The sequence below is a fragment of the Bemisia tabaci genome, chromosome 9, assembly GCF_918797505.1.
Source record: "Bemisia tabaci chromosome 9, PGI_BMITA_v3".
In the NCBI taxonomy this organism is placed as follows: domain Eukaryota; kingdom Metazoa; phylum Arthropoda; class Insecta; order Hemiptera; family Aleyrodidae; genus Bemisia; species Bemisia tabaci.
This window is the reverse complement of record NC_092801.1, coordinates 15339763-15363776: the sequence shown is the minus strand read 5'-3', so window position 1 is coordinate 15363776 and position 24014 is coordinate 15339763. Positions and strand designations below refer to the sequence as shown.

At 35.1% G+C, this 24014-nt stretch overlaps 1 protein-coding gene across 1 annotated transcript in view; it reads right to left on the bottom strand.

Moving 5' to 3' along the window:
• Nucleotides 1-297: 297 nt before the first annotated feature.
• The window catches only part of Myo95E (Myosin 95E), a 63113-nt gene continuing 39396 nt past the window's right edge, over nucleotides 298-24014 (bottom strand). The window contains exons 9-26 of the mRNA XM_019051504.2: nucleotides 23683-23801; nucleotides 22516-22663; nucleotides 19606-19811; nucleotides 18205-18438; nucleotides 16442-16641; nucleotides 15080-15216; nucleotides 14086-14275; nucleotides 13388-13604; nucleotides 12643-12792; nucleotides 11797-11856; nucleotides 10311-10397; nucleotides 9123-9260; nucleotides 8095-8201; nucleotides 7265-7400; nucleotides 6043-6195; nucleotides 3273-3475; nucleotides 1869-2038; nucleotides 298-604 (exon numbers count right to left, since the gene is read on the bottom strand). Coding sequence (XP_018907049.2) covers nucleotides 1915-2038; nucleotides 3273-3475; nucleotides 6043-6195; nucleotides 7265-7400; nucleotides 8095-8201; nucleotides 9123-9260; nucleotides 10311-10397; nucleotides 11797-11856; nucleotides 12643-12792; nucleotides 13388-13604; nucleotides 14086-14275; nucleotides 15080-15216; nucleotides 16442-16641; nucleotides 18205-18438; nucleotides 19606-19811; nucleotides 22516-22663; nucleotides 23683-23801 — 2609 coding nt within the window. The 3' untranslated portion in view covers nucleotides 298-604; nucleotides 1869-1914. The remainder of the gene's footprint in view (nucleotides 605-1868; nucleotides 2039-3272; nucleotides 3476-6042; nucleotides 6196-7264; nucleotides 7401-8094; nucleotides 8202-9122; nucleotides 9261-10310; nucleotides 10398-11796; nucleotides 11857-12642; nucleotides 12793-13387; nucleotides 13605-14085; nucleotides 14276-15079; nucleotides 15217-16441; nucleotides 16642-18204; nucleotides 18439-19605; nucleotides 19812-22515; nucleotides 22664-23682; nucleotides 23802-24014) is intronic.

Below are 24014 nucleotides of genomic sequence, written 5' to 3'. Positions count from 1 at the left end.
GGAAACATTTATTGGAATGCTTTAATTTGTACCTTGTCCAGTGGCTCAGTGCGCTGATTGTGTATTTCTCACTAGCGTTTTATTTTTTCATAGAACCATCATCACATAATTTTGCCTAAAATTTTCTTTGCTTTTTCATAAACGTGTAAGGAAAGACTCAAAAATTGTCAGACATATTTGAGAGACAATTCTCGATGGAAAAAATAAATTCTTGCAGAAATACTGAAACAATAAGGACAAGATACATTTCTCCGAGCCAGAGAGATGAAAAAGTCGATTAAAAGAAGAAGACTCAGCTGGAGAAAGACCAACTATATTACATTCTTTTTAAAGAAATAATCAACTGGGTCAGCATAACATGAACAATATAAAATCAGCTTGATGACTAAAATAAATTACAGTTCCTCGAAAATTAACAATTGATAGTAGCGGTGGCGGTATTTACAGTGAATTCTCTACAAATTTAATAATCATACAAGTTCGTATTGCTCCCAAGTCCGATTTAACGATTAACGATGATAAAATTGTCTGACAGAATTCAACAACTTTTGCTTTAAATATAATTACAACCAGTTTAACAATACCCTCTTTAGTAAGCTCTGATCTGAAACAAACAAAGTTGTACAGAAAAATATTAATGTTAAGAAAAGCGAAACGAACAATAATAAGTCGCTGCCTACAGCAGAATGGCCCTTTGTGCCAAAAAAGCCAAACTAAATTTATGAATGTTACACATGGAACACACACACACATGGAACACATGTTCAGAGGAGTGTTTTACCAATATTTCAACACAAAAAATGTCCCAAAATATTTAATCGACCTGAAGTTGCCATAGCTCAAGTGTGCAGTTTTTATAGAGAGCTATTAATACATAGTTTTGATTTGCTATGTTTTGGGGTTAAAACTGTCCGATTAAAATTTCACTGACTTATACCAGATTGCATCCAGATTAGCCAAATTTTCCGCTTTGAGCGTTTCTGATAAGACCTGTTTTCACCTGAATTCCAGAAAATAAATACTTAACATTATACAACCTGATGATTCATTTTATATAGTATCAAACGCACATTTTTTGGGCCAGTCACCCCCTTTTGTAACTAAAATGTGTCTAACGCTGCCTGAAGTTACAATATTTCATGCAATTACATTTTGACATGATTGAATCTTTTCACAATCAAACAGCAATCTTTTGGGCATCATTTGTGCCACTGCAAAAAATAAAAAATAAAAAATAAAAAAAAAGCAGCAATTTTGTTCTAGTGAAAAAAAAATGAACTATTTATTTTGAATTTAAGCAATCCACAAAGCGCCTTAACACTGCTACTTAATTAGATAAAATTGAAAATCAGGTGTTGAACATGTTGCAATGAATTGCAATGGTGTAAAAATGGAACTTTGCTGTGACCTTTCAATTTATTCCAAAATGTTTTTTTTTTTTTTCGAAACAAGTAATGCTGCCTTTGAATATTTTACGGAGGTATAAAACTTTCCAATTCGTCACCCTCCTCACTTAAGGGCATACCCTCATTCTGCGATGAACCCTGTTGTCCATACAACTTTAAGCCTTTCTGCAGGCTGATTATGGAAATTGATGGATGAAGTGATAGACAAAGAGTAACAAGGGAAACTGTAGTAACTAACGGACAAAGGAGATAAGTAATAGACTAGCTAACAGCTACCCACAAGAGACCCAATGGCAAATCCATGATTTTCTTCCTCAGTACACAGAACCACCCATTCCAACCAATCAGATTACTTCATTTTCTTTTTCCTCTTTGTCTATCAAAGTCAGCCCAGAAGGCTCATCTCAATGTATAGTTATGCCCTTTCGTCAGCCAAGCAATGAATTTACAGTGATTACTAACCAAGAAAGAAGAGCTATTCGAAGGTGGATAAGAAGATGACTGATAATCATACAAGCACTTCCAATTTATTCCGTTTCCGCAAGATCCTTATTTGTCCAGGTTGCACCTCTGGTAGTCCAATACATTTGAAGGTCACCATTACCGTTTGCTGACCGAAATTTGCTTCGAATCTGTGTTAAAAATAAAACACACAACACAATGAACACACACGAAAAGGAACACGGAAATTGACTCACAGTGGGAAAATTTTCATTTAGTGCGAAGTTCAAATACAGAAATTGGGAACTGCAAATGGGAGTTAAGAGTACGTTGTTGAGTGGTGCCTTAAAAATTAAGGCTTAAAAATATTTTTATTGGATTCTTTGGGGACAGTTAGGTCTACAACTGTTGCACAGGCTTCTTACTTCAAAATGTCCAAAATTCTAACATTAAATGCGACCATGTTCCAAGCAACGAACGTTCATGTTGTTTAAATCAAAGTGTCTAAAATTCTTCAGTGCTCTCATTAACTGATTTTTGGCTCATTCTCTGATAAGAAACGGAAGTTTTTCCTACCTCCTCAAATTTTCTTGAGTAAAACTGTACATTTTTCAGCCGATACTTTAGCACACGTTCAAATTATTAATCTCAAAAGTGCTCCTGATATTAATCTATATTGTCTTGTCAATGAAAGCTTCTCCATTATTCTGATGATTTGGAGATTCAAATATGTTATTTAAGATGGCAATGATACTGGCTCAAGTGCAATAACATTAACACTCAGCGGTGAAAGAGGAGATTCCCGGTTTCTAATACAGCTTCCCTGATTTCCCCTGAAATTTTTCATTCCCGATGAATCCCGGTTATTCTTGATTTTTTCGGGGCCTAGAAACAGGTTGAAAAGCATTGAATTCGTGCCCGTAAAATTCCAGACCAGCAAAAAAGGAAATGAATGCGGTTCTTACAGAAACATACAAATAAGTCGCTTTACAGCACTCCCTCGCGCTTTACGACTCCTAGCCTCCACTGCTCTCTTTCAAACCACAAATCTTGGGGGATTGAGCACCTTAACATTTCCGCTTCAATCCCTTCCCTCCAACCTTTCATTGGGCGCCCTCTGTGTCTTCTCCCAGGAGGAACCCAGTCAAGGACCTTCTTCAGCAACCTGTCTCCTGCCATTCTCTGGACATGACCATACCAAATGAGTTGTTTTGTCATAATGTCATGCACGATGGTCTGCTTGGCATCCATGATCTCCCGTTCCGTCTCATTCCTGACGCGATCCTTTCTGGAAATACCAGCGGATCTACGCCAGAAGTCCATCTCTGTTGCCTCTAAAACCTTCCGGGTCCGCTGTTTCATCGGCCATACTTCACACCCGTAGGTTACTATTCTTACAGAAATCAAGTTGATTAAAAATCTTACTCAGTGGTGATGTTCACTTCCGGTGGCTTGCCGACTGCATTTTGAATGACAAGAAAGAGTTTGGTGACAATCTCGATAACATGTCCTGTTTGGAAAACGAAGTCACCTTTCTTCTTTCCGAGCTCACTCTGGAAGAGACAACCGGGTGGCGATGAGCTGAGCGGGATCGTCATTTCACTACACTCATCACTACAGGGGCTCGTCTACAGGACAGACATAACATACGGTGCCGTGATTCAAAACTACAGGTCAAAAGCTATGATTGAACAGGGTGAGAAAAACTGTGAAATAACAGGGTGTTTACAGGTACGTCATCATCACCTAGAATCAGGGTGTCTCCCAGTTATAAAAAACCAAAATTGGGGACTTTCGGGGACTTTAAGGAATGATTTTTCAAGAAAATCGGGGACTTTTTTCCTGAAATAATAAGAGAAAGGGAGCTAGTCAGAGGGTTAAAAGGCGTATTTTATACGACTAATTTTACAAGTCTTGTTGAATCGATAAAAACATACAAAAAACTGAGCAACGCTTCAGTTTTTTTATTCCTGGTTACACCACGCCGCTGAAAATTTGAAAATGCCAGTGTTTAGGGCGATTTTTGTCATTTTTTGGGGACCTGAACGAGGACATTGGGGACTTTTGGGGATATCGAGGACACTCTTCCAAATTTGGGGATAATCGAGGACATTGGGGACTTTTGGGGACCTGTAGACATCCTGCAGAGGTATCCTAAAATCCTTGCATTTTTATTGCCTTGTTCTTACCTGATAGGCATTTTTAACTCTGATTTTGACAATTTATTGCAAAGGTTACAGAAAATCGAATTTGATAAGTTATGGAGGAATGAACTAAATTATGCAGATCTAGCTAACATTTCGCGAGAAGGTGATGAAATTAACAATGTATAAAAATTGCTCACTTTCACGGCTCTTTCGTAAAGTTAATCGCAAAAACCTCCAATTTCCCTGCCTTTTCATTAAAAATTGGTACTTTTTCCGAACTTTCATATTGATTTTCAAAGTCGATGCTTTTTTTCAATGTATCTGTACTTATTTCATTTAGATATGGAAACCTTGGATTGGAACGCTTGGATTCACTTAATGATGACTGGTAACCCAAGAGTTGACAGACTGATTAAGCAAACCTTACCTAGTTCCCAAAAACTTGCCTCTCCAACTGCCCTATCCAAAATTCATCACTCATCGTTACGCCAGTAAATTGCTCAACAAGTTGTTCACCAATTATCAATTGGCGAAAAATAGCAATAATCTCTGAATTTAACTTTTGCCTAACCTGATTACAAAGCTTCGACTCAGAGTGCAAGGTCTCTATGATATATTGTAACTATCTTAGACAGATCTCACTAATTTTGCTTGTTTACGAAAGACCATAAAGGAGGGCTTTTCAGTTCTTTCTTTTCTTGAGATACTTCGACTACAAAATTTAGAATATGTAGATAAGGGGAAAGAAATTCATTTATGTTTAAAGCAACTGCAAGTACTGCTTTAGAAAATTCATTATTTTGTATGAGAAGAGGTGCAAAAAACTATTCTAAATATATCTTTTACTACGGGAAAATACGTGAGTAATACATAAGGAAATAAATTAAATATTCTCTGGAAAATTTCAGCGATTAGGTGAAAGAAAAGTGCTTTATCTAAAAAATACGAGGAGATTTCAGAGGGATGGAGGTGAAAAACTCAAAACAACTAGCACATCCACTGAAAGTGGATTATGAGGAAAGTGTCAGGCATAAAGATTCAAACAAGTATTAAAGTGAAATTGAAAATGTAACTACTTTCGTATGCTGGATTTTTTGTATCCAAGTTTTTTAAAATTTTGTTGACTTGAGGGTGAAAAACATCCAGACAAGAAAGTTACTTCAGCACTTAAAGTATACCCAGATTAATTAAGTTTGAGTGAGTTGGCTTTTCAATATTTCAAAAACATATTGTGCAGTAATCTTGACTCTTGACATTTACTTTAAAATGAAGTCACAATAAACTAAAAAAATTCTCTGTCCTGATTATTCGTATTTTTATACTTGTCTTTTCAAAGATTATACAGACGCATCTGGCCAGAATTCTGCCTTGCTAAGGTAGAACGCTCTATAAAACTTCAGATGTTGCCAAATTTCTTCTAATAAGATACGAAATTTCAAGAAAATTTGGGAATAATTACCTTAGAATTTTTCAGAGAATTTTATTCGCAATCAGATCTAATTTACATGGAAATTTGGAAAAAAAAATATTCATGACTCTTTTCAAAAATAAAAATTTTATCGGAGGCAACTCTGCAACTCTCGAGAGATTATAGAAAGCACAACAAAAATAGCCAAACTGCATTTCACATTGCCCAGATTCCTCCCTTGGTTTATTTTCATACAAGAAAAGTAACGAACATAACATTTCAAAAATATTCTTAAATTTTCCTAAGAGTTTACATAGTATACTCACAAAATTTCAAGGCAGAATGTAGGTTAGCCTCCTTGTAAAAAAATAAAACATGAGAAAGAAATTAGGCTTCGTCTAATGTAGTTGGACTGATTTTGTTTAAAATGTTCATTCACTTGTTGCGACTATTTGTGTCAGACTCTTCTCAAGGAGCCATTGTACCATGAACTTTGGATTAAATTTTCAATTTCAAAGTTATAAGGGCCAAAGGCCAAGGGTCTTAGTTGTAATATTTTTAATTTTTTTTTTTTAATTGAGAGAGGTTGGCATCAGTAGAAATTCTTTTAAATAAAGAGCATAAAGTGAACATATCATACCGCTCGAATGTGAAAAACAGCTACGTCATCTAGAAACGGGGACAGCGAAAGACGATAAATTTCTGTAGCTGGCACGCGATATTTGACCTGGAGAGTTCTTTTGTCCAATATTAGAACTGAACTAGTCGACAGCACAAAGAGTATTGGTACAAACTGGAAAAACGGATCGACAAAAGAATTATCATGGAAGTCTGACACCAAAAATAAAATTCCAAAGTTTATTTTTAGAACTCCTGGGCAGAGTGCAAAAGAGGACATATAGCAGGTTCTTTAAATGAGTTTCTCAAAATTAAGCTAACCGACCTCAAGAGAAAGATGGTACATAGAATGGAAAATTTTCTTCCCGATTTAGAAATAAAAATGTACTTAAGGGCGGTTCAAGTATTAAAGGAGACATTTGTACCTACTTTCTGACCCCCCTCTCCCTGTAAAATACCGGTCAGACAACTTCTTATCTCCTCATTTTGAATTATATTCGACAAATCTGACCTCCTCCATTTTTCAGATGACAGAAAAAGCTCAAAAAAAGATTGAAAAATTACTTTTATCGGTGAATATTTGTTTTCAAAGAGGAAGCTTACAAAGACTTAGCTTGACCCTTCCCTCCCCCTTGTTAGACGGGCTAAGAACCTCCCCTTTAAGTAGCTTACTTAATACTTGAACGACCTGTTATTGCCATTTTGAATCAAGGACAAGCACCCATTACAATATTACCGATTTTACAGTAAAGAGACATTTAACTGTTGGAAGAAAATGCATTATATTATTAGAAAGTTAATTGAGCATCAAAGTTGTTAATAATTTCGTGGACATGAGTCTTTTCAGGAATGACTAATATTTGCGTCACCCCTAGAAGACTTTTTTTTTTTGGAAAACGCATCCAGTCTTTTGTCAGCCTATGCTCCAGCCTTCACACAGAGGAATTATGCTTCAGTTAAAATCCGATTTGTTTAACTTATTCCCTCATAAAAATGAGCGGTTTAAGTAATTATGATGCAAAATTAAAACATTGATAGTTTTAAGCACTTTATGAGTTGGCTGACAATTTGGTATGATTTCGAATTTTGAATCATAAAATTCCTTCCAGAAACATACGAGAATAAAGCCAAAAAATGCAAAATTTGAGGTACCAGAGATTTGCGAGATCAGACTGAGAACGATAAAATTATCTCATTGTTGATTTTCACTTAGTGAAAATAAAAGGAAACCAGTTGATACCTACTTTGCCACTTGAGCGAGCTATCTTATTTATGATATCAGCGAAGACAACATATTGGTCGTTGCTCTCAACGCTGATTTTTTTCCACTGAACGTTTTGCCGCAACCGGACATAATCACCATGAAAAGGATGGCCCACACTATGAGAAAAATTAAAAATTGAAGAATTAATTTATCAAGAATTGATATGAACACTAATCTAGGAAACACTTTAAACGGTCGTCTACTTGGTGAACTTTTCTCTTCTTCTTAATTTTTACATAATTTCCATATGATAAGGTTATTCATGAGAGTTTTAATTGAAAAAGAAAGAAAAGGATTCATTTATATGCATCATGTTTCCTTTCCAGAATTGTTATAACTTTTCAATTCTTGAGTAGTTAAAAAGTGTCCATGATGAAAATAAAAAATTAGGTGCCTCAGTTTGCAATTTGCAAAATTTTCTCTCGTTTCATTTTAATGTAGCAAAATTAAAAATTATTCATACTTAAAGTTTTCATGACTTTTTAAGAATGAGGACCTTTCTGACCAAACAATATATACCCATGTCAACGTTATGCTGTTTGGTCAGAGAGGTCCTCAAATGTTCTTCTAAAATTTTATGCTAAAATGTCGATTTGTTCAAGAAAAACAGGTACTTGTTTTTTTCAAGTTTTTTTGTCGAAAAGCAGTTTTGATTATTCTCTAAACTTGTGTCTATATATGGCCTCATCTGATTACTTCCAAAATATTAACTTACAAAGATTTTGGAGCACCATTATTCCTCAAGAGGAGCCGATTATTCACTCAATAATATTATTTACAAAAAATAATTTTTATCTAAAAAATGTTTACCTTCGGGGATAGGAGGCTTTTCTCTCCTTAAATATAATACTAGCAGTGACCTTTTCTCTCATACGATTTCTTGCAGTTTGATCAAAACGCAACCTATATTTGTGGCACTGAAAAAACAAAGAGAAAGAAAAAACAAGAATTTAAATACTTTTACGAAATCCAAAGAAAAATTAAGCAAGAATTGAGATAATTTTTGAAGTTGATGAAAATTACTTATTTCTAACACTAAATTGAAAAAAAAGTCTTCAAAGATTATTAGAGGTAAACTTCAAAAAAGAATCGTTCGCCGTTACTGTGTGCTAGTAAATTTTGCAAAAAATGGTAATCAAACAGGAATACTGAAATTTGACCAGATTTGTGAAAAGGAACCTTCTTTTCAAGAGACCCAAATACAGGGAAAAATTCAAAATTGGCGATTTCGAGTTATCAACGAGAAATGCTCTCAAGAAGCCTTTGGAACAAGCTAAGCCTGGTTTTAGTTTAATTCGCTTACCTCAGAAGATGCTAGCGAATGTTTTCCTGTGTGCATGTCAGAAATTTTAATCTAAAACTTCGACCAAAAAATTAGACTGAAACTTGAGAACTTTTGACTCCGAACTTCAGAACATCATATCTCCCTCAATTTTTGAGCTTCCAGAGTCAAAGATGCCCCAAACTATCCAGATATACTTACTCTACGCTGGTAGAGTCCATATCAAAGAAGTTTACACACTGTTAAACTGTGATAGAAAATCATCTAACGTCACTTCAGCATTAAAAGTGGATGATCGAGTTGGTGGCTCTTCTGTCGCAGTCTGAAAGTGCATGAACTTACTAGGTTCGGATTTTACCAATGACTCAAATTTGAATTTCAACAAGATAAGATCCCTTTTCACAGATCTGGTCTTAAATGTTAAAACAAAAGTCTATTCTTTCACTCCAGTTTGCAGATAAAACTTTCTTGATCAATTTATCTTCGTTCAGAAAATCCCCACAACAGTTGAGATTTTTTAGCAAAGAGGGTTTAAACTTGACAGAAATTTACGCACTCGCCATTTGTGATGCAACCGTCTTAATAATAAACTAGTGTCTGCAAGTCGCCGGTGACATGGTGGCCAGTCATGACTGATTGGTGAATCGCTATCAGCTGGTAATTCACTCGACAGCTGTAGAAGAAATTGAAGCCTCTGGAAATAATCAAGATAAAAATTCGGATGAGAAAATTAAAATTGAGTAATAACCTATAATAATGTTCTAGTATCCTCTTGATAGAGGATTTGACATGCCTTAGATACTGAAATTTTAACAAGGAGCATCGTAGATGCAGCAATGCGGACAAAGAATGTTTAATTTTTATGTCTCAATCTGCCTCAAATTGTAAGTGAATTTGAGAGACTGAGTGCAAAACAAAGGAAGTTAAGGTTTGTGACAAATAAAAGAAGGACCAAAAGCTAAAAAGGAACAACAATGGCCAAAGTGCAAAACCATGTACCTCACCACGGTGCCATACCTATTGCAGTATTTCAAAATTTCCGCTCCCATTTTAATTTTTGAGGAGAAACAAGCCGACTTAACATTTTAAACTTTATGTACAGAATAATCTGCTAACAAGGGTAACTTCCCAAGCTGCCGCCTCCGATTGGGCTGAAAAAATTTGTACGAACTCATTGGATGAATCCATTGGGACCGTGTTTTTTTGTTCTTTCCAATAGGCCCTGGAAACACCCCCAAAAGTCCAGTTTTGAGTGCTTGTAGACACCCAGTGTGCGCCGTAGGGCTGGCGAGGAGAGGTAACACTCCTATGTCTCTCCCAGCCCTCCCGGCACACATTGGGTGTCCGGTGCGCACTGTCTACGAGCGCTCAAAACCGGACTTTTCGGAATTTTTTGGGGGTTCCAAAGCCTATTGGAAAGACCAAAGAAACAGGGTCTTGATGGATTCATCCAAAGAGTTCGTAAGATTTTTTTCAGCTCGATCGGAGGCAGCAGTTTGGGACATTTCCCTTGTAAGAGAGAAGAAAAATCAAGGAAGTTTTGAGAAAAATCATATTAACTAGTTTCCAAGAGAAAAGATAGAGAATAACAGGAAGTCTGCAACGTCGCAAAGGCAGGATTGCGGTTTCACATTTTGGCCATTGATGTGGATCTAGTTTAAAAGAAAGGAACTGAGTAGCCATTTTTGAAATAAGCCTTTTTCCAAAATGCCTCTTTGTATGGAGAGACTGATTAAATACTTACTTTCCATCGAATATAGTGTCTTTGAATAACATTAACAGCCCATTCCATTTGTTTTCGCTTTTTCATGATTCTATACTCCTCTTTGGCCTGAAAAATACAAGAATACAGATTAGAAAATTCATTACATTAGTAATGGTACATTTGCAGTACACTAACCTAGGCAGGGGTTTCCATATCATGAAATAAATTACAGATTTTTAAAAGCAGTCAGATAACATGATAAAATTAGATTTTCCGTTGCAGTATGAACCTTTAGCATTGTAACTTGGGAAGAATTATTGTTGTTTTTCTCTTGATGTGGAAAGTTAGAACGTCACTTTTTACCTATTCATAATTCATGCTTTTATTTTTCTTTTTGACAGTTTTACTCTTACAAAAGTTAGACAAATGGGCCTGTTCCAAACTTTTGCTAGAGCAAAAATAAGAGTTGTTCCTTATAGATAATGAGTCAAAGATCACGATGAGCACATTGGCAAACTCTGAAATGCACTCCCAACTTCACAATCTGCGTTAGAAATTTGCGTTTTTTAAAGATTCCCGCTTCGAAAAGGATGTCACATGTGTTTTGGCGGATTGGTGTCCGCTATGTTGAATATTGCGTAGTATCCTTGTGAGCAGGGGTTGGATGGAATGACTCCTACAACGAAATGCTCACCTGTGCCGTGGTATCGTTTTCGAAGCAGGAAGCTCGAAAAAACGCAAGTTTCTTATGCAAATTGTGAAGTAAGAAGTGCAAATCAAACTTTGCCGATGTGCTCATCGTGATTTTTGAGACATTTTCTATGAGTAACAAATCTTATTTTGGCTCTAGCAAAAGTTTGCAACACGCCCGTTCAACGACTTTGGAGGTCACTTCTTTTCATTCAGTTTATTTACCCCTGATACTTTCATGTGAGAAGAAGAACAGAATTTGTACTGGCTCACTCAACTAAATACTGACTAAAGTGCAAAGTGAAGTTAGAGATGTTTTGTTCGTGGAACTCTTTTTTCTAGAAAATAAAACTGACAAGGAAGTCTACATCGGATAGTCACTATCTTCAATGACAGATGAAAATTAAAGGAGCAAAAGACCTGTTCAAGAAGATAAAAAGGCACACTTCAGCTTAAATATTTGCTCCCCATTACGAAATTAAGGGGGAAAAAGGTAAAATAAAGAAAACTTTGAGATCACTATCCTAAAAGTTTTGTTTTCGGAAAAAAACAAGAAGACATAACACTACCTCAAAATTGTAGGAGCCACTAAGATTTTTGACTCAAAAATAATGGAGCGTAAACTTTTACAAGAAAAAATGCGGCAGAAATCGTCACTGTGTCTACTTCTGAGACGCCATTTTTGGCGCTCATACTTGGTTTTTATGAATTTTACAAAAGACACCTGATGTAAACAAACCACTGGACCTTCCTCAAACTTTCAATCGAAAGTAACTAACATAAAAAATTAAAGTAAAAGCTAGACATGCTACCGAAAAAGAGAAAATATACTTACGACTCTGTACAAACACCAAAGATGTCTTCTACCTTCATAGCTCACACCATATCGACATTCCTGTCATGCAACATGCAACATTTATTTAACTTTCGTTAGAGGAAACCTCTAAAAATCCGATACACAGAGAGTAAAATTCATTCAACCTCAGTTTAAAATTAAACATCTCATTAAAACATAAAGAACTCAATGCAATTCCTTTGAAAAAACTTTAAGAGTTGTAGTAAAATCGTGGATGACAAGCCTCGGTGTTTGCTAAATTTTAAAGCTGGATGTAGAACACATAAAAATTTTGGAAAATTCTTTTCATTTTGCGAAAAGGGTTGACATTTTCAGCAAATGACTAAGTCTGCTGGCTGATAATTGAAATTGATAGACGAAGCGATAGAGAAAGAAGAAGAATGAAAAGAAGAAAAACCACAAATGGAGATTGAGTAAGATTCAAAAAAAGTGAAAAAGGGAACATGCACAGTAAAAAATCAATCAAATTTTTTTTTATAAGTGCCATCATAGTGATCAGTTAACATTGGATCAGTCATAACCTCCGGAAATTTTGATTTATTATATAACCTCGGCATGCAGAACAAACTTCAGACTGGCATCATGCTTGAGCTCAGACTGTGAAGATTAGAACTACCAACCAAGTTTAATTTATTCAGTATTGAAAAATCTAGACTGAAAGTTTGCTAATAATATGTGAGGCATTTTGCTTTTATCCACAAGTAGAAGAGAGATCCTAACAGAGCCGGAATGGTGACAAACAGGCAAAAACAGGAACAAATATTGAATTTACTCATTAAAAGAGACCACATAAGAAAAAGCGAATTTCAAATATTTTTGACTTACCCGCCAACTTTTCCACGCAGAGGCGATTATAATTTGGCTCCTTTTCATGCAGAGAAAATTTCTCCTTTGATGGTAACCGCGCCAAACTTTTTGAACAAGGATCGCTAATTCTTCCAAGCGTTGCCTCCTAAACTCCTCTAATTCAAAAACCTGAAAGATTAAACCTCAGGTTGTGACATTCGTTCTCCATTATTTCAAAACGGTACCACTGAAGCCTTTCTTTAAAATACAGCAGAAAAAGCTGAACTTGGTTGCACAAGTTTGTTATAAAACATGTGTAGGGATTGGTTGACACATTGATTGAGATATTCTCTACGCAGAAAAATTCTTTTTGGTTTCTTTTAAGTTTGTCTTCATTACATTTTTGTTTCTTTTATTAGCAAATCGATGGCTAAAGTGCAGAACCTTGTCCCTCCATTGCAGTGTTTCGAAATCTCCACTCCTATTCTATTTTTTCAAAGAGAAACAAGTCATTTGTATAGCTTAAAATTTATACAAAATATGCTGCTAATAAAGAAGAAAAATCAAAGAAGTTATCATAAAATTAAGTCGACTAGTTTTTTTAGAAAAACAGAAAGTATAACAAGAAGTCTGCAATGTTGTAAACACTGAAACATGGTTCCCCACTTTTGCCATTGAAATGATTCCCTAGACTAATACGCAAGGATGGTTGTTCACTGGCATAAAATCCAGAGTTTGAAAATAATCTTCGATTGCACGAGTTAGACTCTAATAATTTACTTACAGATCTAGGGCTCCGGACGAATATTTTGTTTTGGCCGAAAGCAAATTCACCATTAGGGATTGGAAGATCTCGAAGGATGTAATTGACTCCTTCAACTACAGGTCCAGAGAAGTTAGGCCAAGTGTCAAGGCAAAGCATTTTGTAGCGCTCTAAGAACTGGAGATACGGGAGCCGATAACAGAAACCAGACCTTCGAACTTTGACCGTCTCCAATAACCTGAAAATATGTATCATAAAGACAAAATGAAAAAAAAAAAGAGATTAGAATCGTAAAAACGTCTTAATCAGGTTTCTAGTTTATATGATTCTAATAATCCTTGCTTACAGGTTATTTGTCCTAAGTTTAAGCATAAAAATTGCCATTTGTTTCCACGAAACTGTCATTGCAATCAGCTGCAAACCACTGAGCTTGTGCGTTTCATGATGGACAGACATGTGCCAAGAGCAGCTAATCTTCTACCATTTGATTACAGACCCATTTAACACTACCTGGCTTATCAATAAAACGTTCAAATTTTTCTTGAATTTTAATTAATTTTTTTATGAAGTATGATTTTTTTTCTCCGTTATTTCATGGATCAATATGACTAGTATACCGTTGAAAAGACTGTGGCACTTGATTGAGATCAACTATTCAAGAAAGTAAATGTGATTTGCATACCCACAAATAAAAGGAGACAAAGACAAGCCCATCTTACCCTAGGTATCGGACTTGGTGTTGCACCAGTGAAGAGTCGAAACATCTCGGTCTCTTGTGGTTGTTGGGTTTAATACAACGGACGTAATGCGCTTGCTTGCTCGATAGATTGTGCACCAGGCTATTTAGTGAAACTCGGAACTGCGTTGCGATCGTTGCAGGACGCTTTAGCTGAGTCCTTTTAGGGTTACCTGAATGATGGAGGAAAAGGTATAAAACCATTATACATTCCAGAGGGAATAAATAAATAAGTTTGCCACATAAGATGCAATATAGCATGTTTGTTGAATAAATTGTTGACTGAGGGACAATATAGCTGAAGTGAAAAGCATAATAGAAAGTAATTTTAGATTAGATTTGTCAATTTAAGTTGCTCGACATTCAATTATAAAGTTAAAAACATTAATTATTTTTATTAGTTAACTTTTTCCTTTGCATTATTGGTAAGTCCAAGTTACATGGTTCCTGCAGCCTAAGGAATAAAAAATCAACCACTTTTCGAGCACTTTAGGAAGAATTTTCTAGATCTAATTTTTCTCTCAACACATGGGTTTTTCCCTGTACAGAGGTTTCTGATTACAAGAATTTTGTCTTGTTATTTTTCCTTCTCTCCTTTCATCATTACCAGCACTGTACATACAACGAGCGTGTATCGCTGACAACTGATTAAGAATGGAATTCAAGCGCTTTCCAAAAAAATCATGCACTATCAAGGCCTTAATTCTTGGAAAAAACTCAAAATCATGCACTTTTCAAGGCCTCAGGAACCGTGAGTTACCAAAGATAATGCATTCTACGTATGAAATAAGGGGTAGAGTATCTTTTAGAAATGAATTTTTCACTGAAATAAAGAAATAACTACCAAAGTATTTACTGTTTATCTGCTTTTTTTCAATTTTTACCAAAGATTGTTATAGAACAAACGCTACTATCACCACAACAAGGAAAGTTAAAAAACCAGTGAAGTAACAACAGTAGAACTTGAAGCAACGTACCTTCAGGAAAAAGAAGTTTGAGCAAAGGATGTTGGCATTTATACATCACAAGGGAAAGATCTCTGTGTAAAGAGTCATTATTTTTTTCTACAAATCCCGAAACATCGTACATGACTGTCCCAGCATAGTGACGAAGCCTGGAAGAAGAGAAAAAAGTGAGTTGCGAGTGTCAAAGGAATTAAAATAAAATTTTCAATTAACTTTAAAGAATGAGCTGAAAGGAAAATTAGGTACTAGTAAACCGGTTCATGCAGCTGAGACAAAATGACAAATTTAATGACTTTTCAGGAACTTGTGGCCAGTTTTCAAAAGTTTTCCGGCTGAAGATTCAAGGACTTAATAAATGTTTCTATGCTTTTGGGCAAATTTTTCCAGAACATTCAAAGACATTTACCGTAGAATAAATTTCCTGAAAACCATTGTAACTCTTGATTGAATGAAATTGATCAAAATTTGCCTGACTACATTTCACGTGACCTAATTTTTAGAGCTGAGCGATTAAGAATTTTTTCATTTGATTACGATTAACGAAATTAATCGCGATTCCGATCTTGATTACGATTAAAATTGGGTAAAAGGTAAAAAAATGATCAAATTTTGGTCATCTTCATTTTTTAAGTCTCTATGACCAAATACGAAGTTACAGAACGTGAATTCTTGAAGCATTTTTCATACGGCTGCAAAAGCTCATAATTTTCCTTAAATTTTTTTTTTCCTTCATTTTCCTAAGGTTGACTCGTTGTCTTTCCTTCTAAAAGATCCTTTCTGCCCAAAGTAATCTAGACCTTTTCCAGCTTTTTGACTCTGAGAGAAGAGAGAACAAACACGTAGCACGAGGTAGAAAGTTAATAATGCTGGTCTCGTAAGATTTGCAAAAGGGTATGTCGGTCCACCGGCAGACAACTTATTATTATGTTTTATTTAATTTGATGTAATGCCAGCATTTTACATCAAAAGTAACATGGAACACCCTCTTTGCTGGCGGATATGTCCGAGAGATTATGACTATATTTGTTGCAATTATTTTTTGCTCGAGGCTAGCAGCGCGCAAGTGACGTAAATTTGAAGGAACGCGGAGGGAAATTCAAAATTTCATGAAGTCAAATTAATCGACTCAATAATGATTAATTTTTCAATTTGGTTACGATTGCGATTAAAAAAATAAATCGCGATTACAAGTCATGTTTGATTAATTGCACAGCTCTACTAATTTTTCCTCATTTTTATTTTACAACAGAGAACTAAAAACTCAAGCTGTCACTTTGGTTTTAAAAAAAAAATTAAGTAAAATATTGATTATCATCTGACATAAAGAGAGGAAAGATTTCACTCTAGGAAACGACTCAAAAATTGTCCACTCACCGAAAACAATTGGAAGGCATATTATTATCCGAAGATGCAGATGTTGTAATATAGCTGCGACATCTGCGTTCTGGAGTCGTGTGACAATGATTTGAGGAGGTGGATAAGGCAACAATTTTGGCCAGAAATTGCTCGTCACTGATAAGGCTTTCAGGTTTACCACATTCTTCGTCCAGCAAAGATAATAAACCATAATTGTTCTGCACAAATTCAACCATGAAAATAAATGCGATTAATTAAAAAAAATACTAAAATGAACATCAAGTGTTAAATGGCTGAGAAGTAAAACCGTTTCAGTATATCCAGGGCTGAATTGGAAGAATGCGTATTTTAAATTACAGCATTGTAAATCTGCTTTCATGTTTCATCATTTAAGGGAAAACTAACCAACAGTTTCTATTGAAATTTATGGTGGATTTTCTTTGTTTATCCTGAATAAATTAGACGAAATTGTAAGGTAATATTTTGATTTGCTTTCCTTGAGGAAAATAAAACATAATGGAGAATTTGCAAGGGTCTGAAATTTGATGAATTTCCTGTTTAAGTGGAATCCTCTGAGTGAACTGAACACGAAGATACCCTTGATTCATAAATTGAGCGATTATTAGAGGAGATATGACAAAATAACCGATTCTGCTAAAATACATGTGTTTAAATGGGAAATGCCGCCAGATGACATCACAAGGCGGCGCATTTTCTCACTTTTAAATCAATTTTTCTCCAATTTCCCATGTCAGAAAAAAATTATGAAAAATATTGCGAACTCAGCTCATTAGGCACTTTCAGATGAAGCAATAAAAAAATTGCGTGCAAATTCTCCATTGCAGATTTTTAGACGTTGCAATTGAGATCACCATTTTTAATATTTTGCCATCTATTAATTATTCTGTAAAATACACTACATGACATGTCACCTGTAATACTGCAGAAAAGCGTATCTAAATTTGTGGTGCTGCAGACTTCCTGCCGTACTTATTTTTCAAAATGCACTCAGCATGATTTTTAAGCCATTTTCCAGAATTAACAATTTTTCTTTTCACCAAAAAAATATTTAGGACAGACCTATAGAACTGTTCTTTGTAAAAAGGCCTAGTTCAGATGCAAGAGAAAAACAAGAAGGAAACCTTTAGCATGTTTGTATTAGAGAAGCACTCAGGTATTTTCTATGTAGGCGCGTTTTTAGGTTCGTCGAAGAAGATGAGCACCATTGAGATGAAAGAACACGCCCATCAAAATTTGATCCATCAATTTTGAGAAAACTACACTACCGCTAAAATAATAAATTATAGAAAAACGATTATTGCCCGCTATGCTTTGACATCAGAAGCATAGATCGTATTTGATACATCAAACGGGTGAGATTGTATCGATATCGATTGGTTCAAAATATAAACATAGCCTCAAAAGTCTGTTCAGAAATCTCAGGGAACGGGTCTTTTGTAACAGATTTTGTATTCCTTTGAGTACCAAATGCCAATGCAAAGTAAAATTGTTAGGAATTTTCTCATTTTCAGGTTTTCCAACTTAAATCCTATTAGTTTGGTTTGAGGTTATGTTCTATTGTTTTGAACCAAACGATACATCGAACCATTATCGAATACAGTCTATTAAATACGGTTTTCACAGATTAATCTATTCCAAATGTGTTAGGCCCCTTTCCATCATATTACACTAGAATTCTAAAGGCAGGTTGAAATCAAAAAGCACTCCCTATCGGATGGGTGCTTAAAAAGGGGGAAAAAAGAAAAGAAAATGTTGCTCACCTTTTCAATGAGATCACAGATGGGGGAGTTATTGAAAAATTGTACGGGAACCCAATCAATGCCTTCTCTTATATACTCTTCTTGTTCCTCTCGCAGAGTTTGGTCCATTACAACTTGGTGAAGCTTTTCATTGCAGAAATTAATGATAAATTGCTCAAAACCGTTTCGCTCCATGATTTCAAACCCATAGACGTCCAGTACACCCAGTACTTTTTGCTTCCCACAGGGTTTGACCTAGAGAAAATAGAGAAAGATAGAATTAAAGTCTCAAGATAAAGATAAACAACTAGCGCAGGAGTACCAAAACTTCCAAATTGCAAATTGTTTTGCGTCTGGAGGCCAGACAGTGTGTTAGCCTTTGGACAAATTTTCAAGTCCTTTCTCAGATAAATGTCCAATTTTTTGGTAAAAGTCCCAACCTCACAACAAAATGTTCCATTTGACCCACGATCTTAAAGTACAGAGAAAAAAGAAATGAAAAGATAAAAGCTCATTACTGTGGAAAATCGCTTCATGACCCAAAATTTGCCTTTAAATTAATGATCCAAGGATTGCTGGATCAGGTATTCTTTGCATTGCCGAAGTTTTTTAAAACTTATACATAAAATGGACCAAAATTCAATTTAAAATCAGTACATTACACAACCATTGTTCTTAAATATGAATTACATTTTGCGATAAGGAACTGCTATCTCTGGCTCTTCCGTAAAAGCACCTTTCTGCATAGGGAAACCAATTGCACATATGTTATTCCTAAAATGAGCCAGAAATAGTGGTTCCTTAAAGCAAAATGTAGTCCATAGAATGCACTGTTACTGAGGGAAATTGACTGGATCATTATAAAGGATTTGGCCTGGCTTTTTATTTATTTTTAATGATGTTTTTTATGATAGCCTAAGCACAATAAGTTTTGAAGATAGAACATACTATACTCTTTCCCAGCTTGGAACTGAAATTCAGTGCAGTTCTTTCTCGTACCTCTAACTCTGATTTTTGGAATCATTGGCAATATTTCCCTTTGTAATAGTGTGACCCTAGCTCTATTCTACCATTTTCTCACTTGCAGTATTTGGACCACATGATTTGCGTTTTTTGTCCTGTTGCATTTTCATCATAAGATATCAATCCTTAAAAATTGGGAAATAATAGTTCAATTAGCTTATTCTCAAAGCTATGCTTTTTAAAACTTTACTGTCGCAATTTCGGGTGAGTATAACGATTTTGAAAAATTTTCTTGTCGAAGCGATGGCCAAAATTTTGTGTGTAAAACTTTTCTCTAAGAAAAAGTTTAAATGAAGCAATTTTCAACTTTTCAGCAAAGGTCCTTATTCTGGAGGGGCCACATTTTTAATTATGAATAGCATGCCTGGAATGGATCACAATACAGAACAGAATACTTACTTTTAAGAAATCATTTATTCGGTTGACTAAAAATGTAAAAAGCCTACTGTACAATGCTTTACAAAGGGAGTCTCTAGAGTGCGTGGCTTCTGTGGCACAAAGATCCGCAAGCATGAATTGAATGCCGTCGGAATAAGACCGCGATGTAATAGCTGTCTGTAATAACGTTGAATCCGCATTCAGTAATTCACATACTTCATGTAATTCTGAAATTCAAACAGAGCAAGAAAGATTGGAAGGAGCCTTGAAATCCTGAAATGATCCACAATGACAGGAGGGAAAAATTGAAAGGAGAGGCGGCAAAGTGATAGAAAAAGTCATTAAGTGGGACAAAAATCTAGTTAGTCCCCAATCCATTTGCTAAATTCTGCCTTAAGTTAATCATCTAAAAAAGTTTAGGTTTTTTTTTGTGTGGGCTTACATCTTTCTCAACTCCTGGGGGGAGGGGGGGGTGGTTATAGAATTTTTGAAGCGGCAGCTATCAGTGATAGATAATGGATACTGATAATAGCCATTAATGACATCATCTAAAGGGCTCCGCTCATGATGTCCTTTGGGTATATCTGACTTTAGGAATTTTCGCCGTCAATCTGAATTTTTACTTTCCATTTTTTGAAAACCTTATCAAAAGGAATGTAGAGCCCTTAACGAGTTTCCTGCTGCAAGGTTCCAACTCGAATTAAGTAAACCGATTTTTTATGGATTTTATGAATGGTTTGAACTTGCTCCATCAGGTTATTATCCTAAACTCCGTTATTTTTTCAGAAAGACTCAAAAATCTATGGATATCCAAAGAGCAAAACCAGGTATCTCCATTTGCGATGTTGCAACCCTCCTTACTTCATTTTTTCTTCAGAAAACTAGTGAACGTAATTTTTTGAAAAACTTCTTTGATTTTTCTTCTCTATCAGCAGAATATTCTGCGAAATTTCAAGCAATGAAGTTGGCTTGTTTCTCTTCAAAAAAATAAAATAGAAGCAGATATTTTGAAACACCGAGATAGAGATATAAAGTTCAATACTTATTTGGCCATCGAAGTTTCCCTTACCTATACTTGCTGAAATAGGGAAAAACTTAGAGTCGTCACTTTTTCCTCATTCTTAAGATCGGAAAAATCATTGAGAATTTGAAACAATGTTAATGAGCAGGAAGCACTAGTTCAACTAGGCCCACAAAAATGGGAATTAAACACATGGAAAAAAGAATAAAATCTGCCTGTGATAACACCTTGTGCGACCGGAACTATGCAGTATAAACAAGTTTTGCAAGGCCACTGTTGCATTGGTGCATATTGATAAACTCAAAAACGGATTTAATGAACGAGTATAAATAGAGCAAGTGAACAGAATGCATTGAGCAGTTGTTTCAGTAAACACTCTGGTGAAATCCTCCTTTACTTCACAGTCCCAGGTAAGAAGGAACATTGATGGTGAAACTCCAAAACTAGGTATCTCATTTGCTCTGTTTAAAATCTCCGCTCGTATTTTTTTTTTTTAGCAAACGGAGATACATAGTTTGGGCGTTTCATGGTCGACGTGCTTCAACTTCTTCAGTAAGACGGGTTTATAGTTTTTTTAATTTTTAGTTTTTTTTAGTTTTTGCTGGGCACTTTTTCCCATTTTGAACTCTCCTGCTCAGAGGGTCGAAAGTATCGGCAGGGAAAGTTCCCTGACTTTTCAAAATTTTTCCCTCACCATAATAATTGAAATTCCCTGACTTTTCCACATTTTACTTACCCTGACCAAAATAATTGAAACTCTCTGACTTTTCACATCGACAATTTTATGTGCGTAGAACTAAAAATGAAACATTTTTGGAGTTAATTTCCCTGCAAATCACGAACACGTGTGAACTTTCTTTCTTCAAGTATTACTCATTCAGTTGAACAAAAATGCAATCCCTTATTAAAATTATTCCTCTCCAAAGCATTGAGTATCAAAGTAGATGGAGACTTAGTTCGAATATGAGGTCAGCGCTGATGCTTTTCTACAGAGTGAGTTTCCAGATTTTTCACATTTCTCATCTTTTCCATAAAACCCTCTGACTTCCTTTTGATTGCAGTTCCAAGTTCCAGAGAGCAACTTGTAGATAGCTAATTTTTGATTGGTCAATGGCTTTTCTGGAAAATGAGTGCCCACTTTTATTCAAAATGACCAATTTTATGAATAGCTCCTCTAAAATACACACTCAATCAGTGGTTTACATTTGTTTTCAATTTTGAAAATTTCAGTTCATGCAAGACACCAATAAAATGGAACTCAGTAAAACTATCGCACTGATCTCTATCCTGGCTGTATTGATTGGACTGGGAGGTGTTTTGGCAGAGGAGGAAGAGGAATGTATAGCTTCAATTTTGAGCATGTTGGAGGAGGCGGAAGAGTAAACCTCTTTCAGAATCATGGAAATTCCCCCCCCCCCCTTCAAAAAAGAAGCTAGCTGCTGGATTGACTTAGATTTAGAGTCCCCTATGATGTGTTCCCATTAACTATTAGATCGATGACGATTATGAGGAAGAGGGACTCAAAACTTGTGGGAGCAGGAATGGAAAAGTATTAAAATGGGTTCCATTGCATTTTGACTATAATGCTAGAGAATTCCAACTGTTTTCATAATTTAAGAAAAGTGTTGAAACTGAGAAATGTGAAATTTTAAGACCCTCATTAGTTAAGTAAGATAAATAGATAGTAAGAATATTAAAAGAGATATAAGCGTGTGCTTAAACTTTAAAAAATATTTTCATTTGTATAGTATTATTTTAAAAGTTGATATGAAACTAAAAGGCCTCTTTAAGTATTACTGCAAATGACAGAGAGACTACGAAAAAAGCCAAAAGTGAAAAGCCATTAACTTCAGTAATTTAATTATGCCATGGTAGAGGAAGTTCCAAAGTATAAGAAGTGCAGTACTCACCGTAATCATTACTTATTGTACAAGTCTCAGTTCCATCGATACTATTACTAGGAATGAACACAAGATTGCCAAGTTTCAGCACCGAAGCTACTATCCTTAAAATACTAACAATTTCTTCCGACGATAAACCTAAATTTTCCATAGCCCTCTGTAAAAAAGAGACAAGGTCAATTATGTTTCTTAAACGCAAAAACTAGAGATATTTTATAACAAGCAAATATTTTTTAATACAAACCTAAACTAGGACATGTATGCCAGAAAACTGATCTGCCATGCTAAGGAAGAACACTGTATGAACATTCGAGAATTGCGGAATATCTCTGGACAAAACATGTATTTTTGAGGAAGGTTATGCATATTTATCCTTGAAATTTCAAGATATTTTGGATTAAATTTCAAGGAAAATTGTTGTCGATTCTCAGTAATTTAATTTTTTTGTCAAAGGAAATATGGCGACACCTGAGGCCTCATACAGCATTCTACCTTAGCATGGTAGTGATGGTTAAATGCGAAATATGTGTACCTCAATTGCTTCTTCTAACTTCTGACTAGGGCCATGACCCTCTTTGGTGGTTGTGTTGGTTATGTTTGTCTAGCCTCTAAATTAGAATATAAATATGATAAATAAAATATGATGGCGATGAGAGAGATCACTTAATTCTCCGGGGATGAAAGGCAGCTCTGTACCCATCTCTTGGGCGGCATCTCTACCTCAATTGCAATGTTTAAAAATCTCCAATTAAGTTTCATTTTCCTCAAAAACAACTAATCAAAATGCTTCCTTGAAATGCTAAGGGATTTTTTTTTATATGAGCGAAGAAAACTCACAAAAATTTCGGGAGAGGCATTGGTTAATTTTCCTTTAAAACATGAGAGGAGACTTCCAACTTGACTTGCAATCTGACGAACGGGTTTTTTTTACTTCTGCCATCAAAATGTGACTTTTTCAGCACCTCATTTACATTGTGAAATACACTTTTGGACTTTTAAAAGAGAAAGGTATAGGAAATTTTTCTTCAAAAAATGTTTTTTATTTGATACTAAAAAGTTCTGGTTACAATTCAAACATCCACATTTGATTTCCGCACTTTTTACAGTGAGTATGAGCACCAGTTTTAGCAAAGAACATACATTTTATGTTTAATTGTGAAATAATTTGAATATTACCTTGGTGGTGAGAAAATCCGATTTGTCATTGATATGTTCTAAATGGCATTCTGTGAAACAGTTTTTACTACACCGCAGTAAAGAATAACTCTCTACATTTCTCTGAATTTTTAAAAGCTCTGAAAAAAATAACCAGAGATAAATAAGTATTTTACACTGCAAATAAATTATTGAAAGTGTATCAATTCATGATTTGTATTATTCCTTAGGATTATATACCTTCATTTGTTTCTTTTTCCTATAATTGCGTTGTTTTATAAGTGAATTATTACTAAATTTTATTATTTAAACCAGGTGCGTTCTTTATTCCTCCAAAAACCAAGTAATTCAGA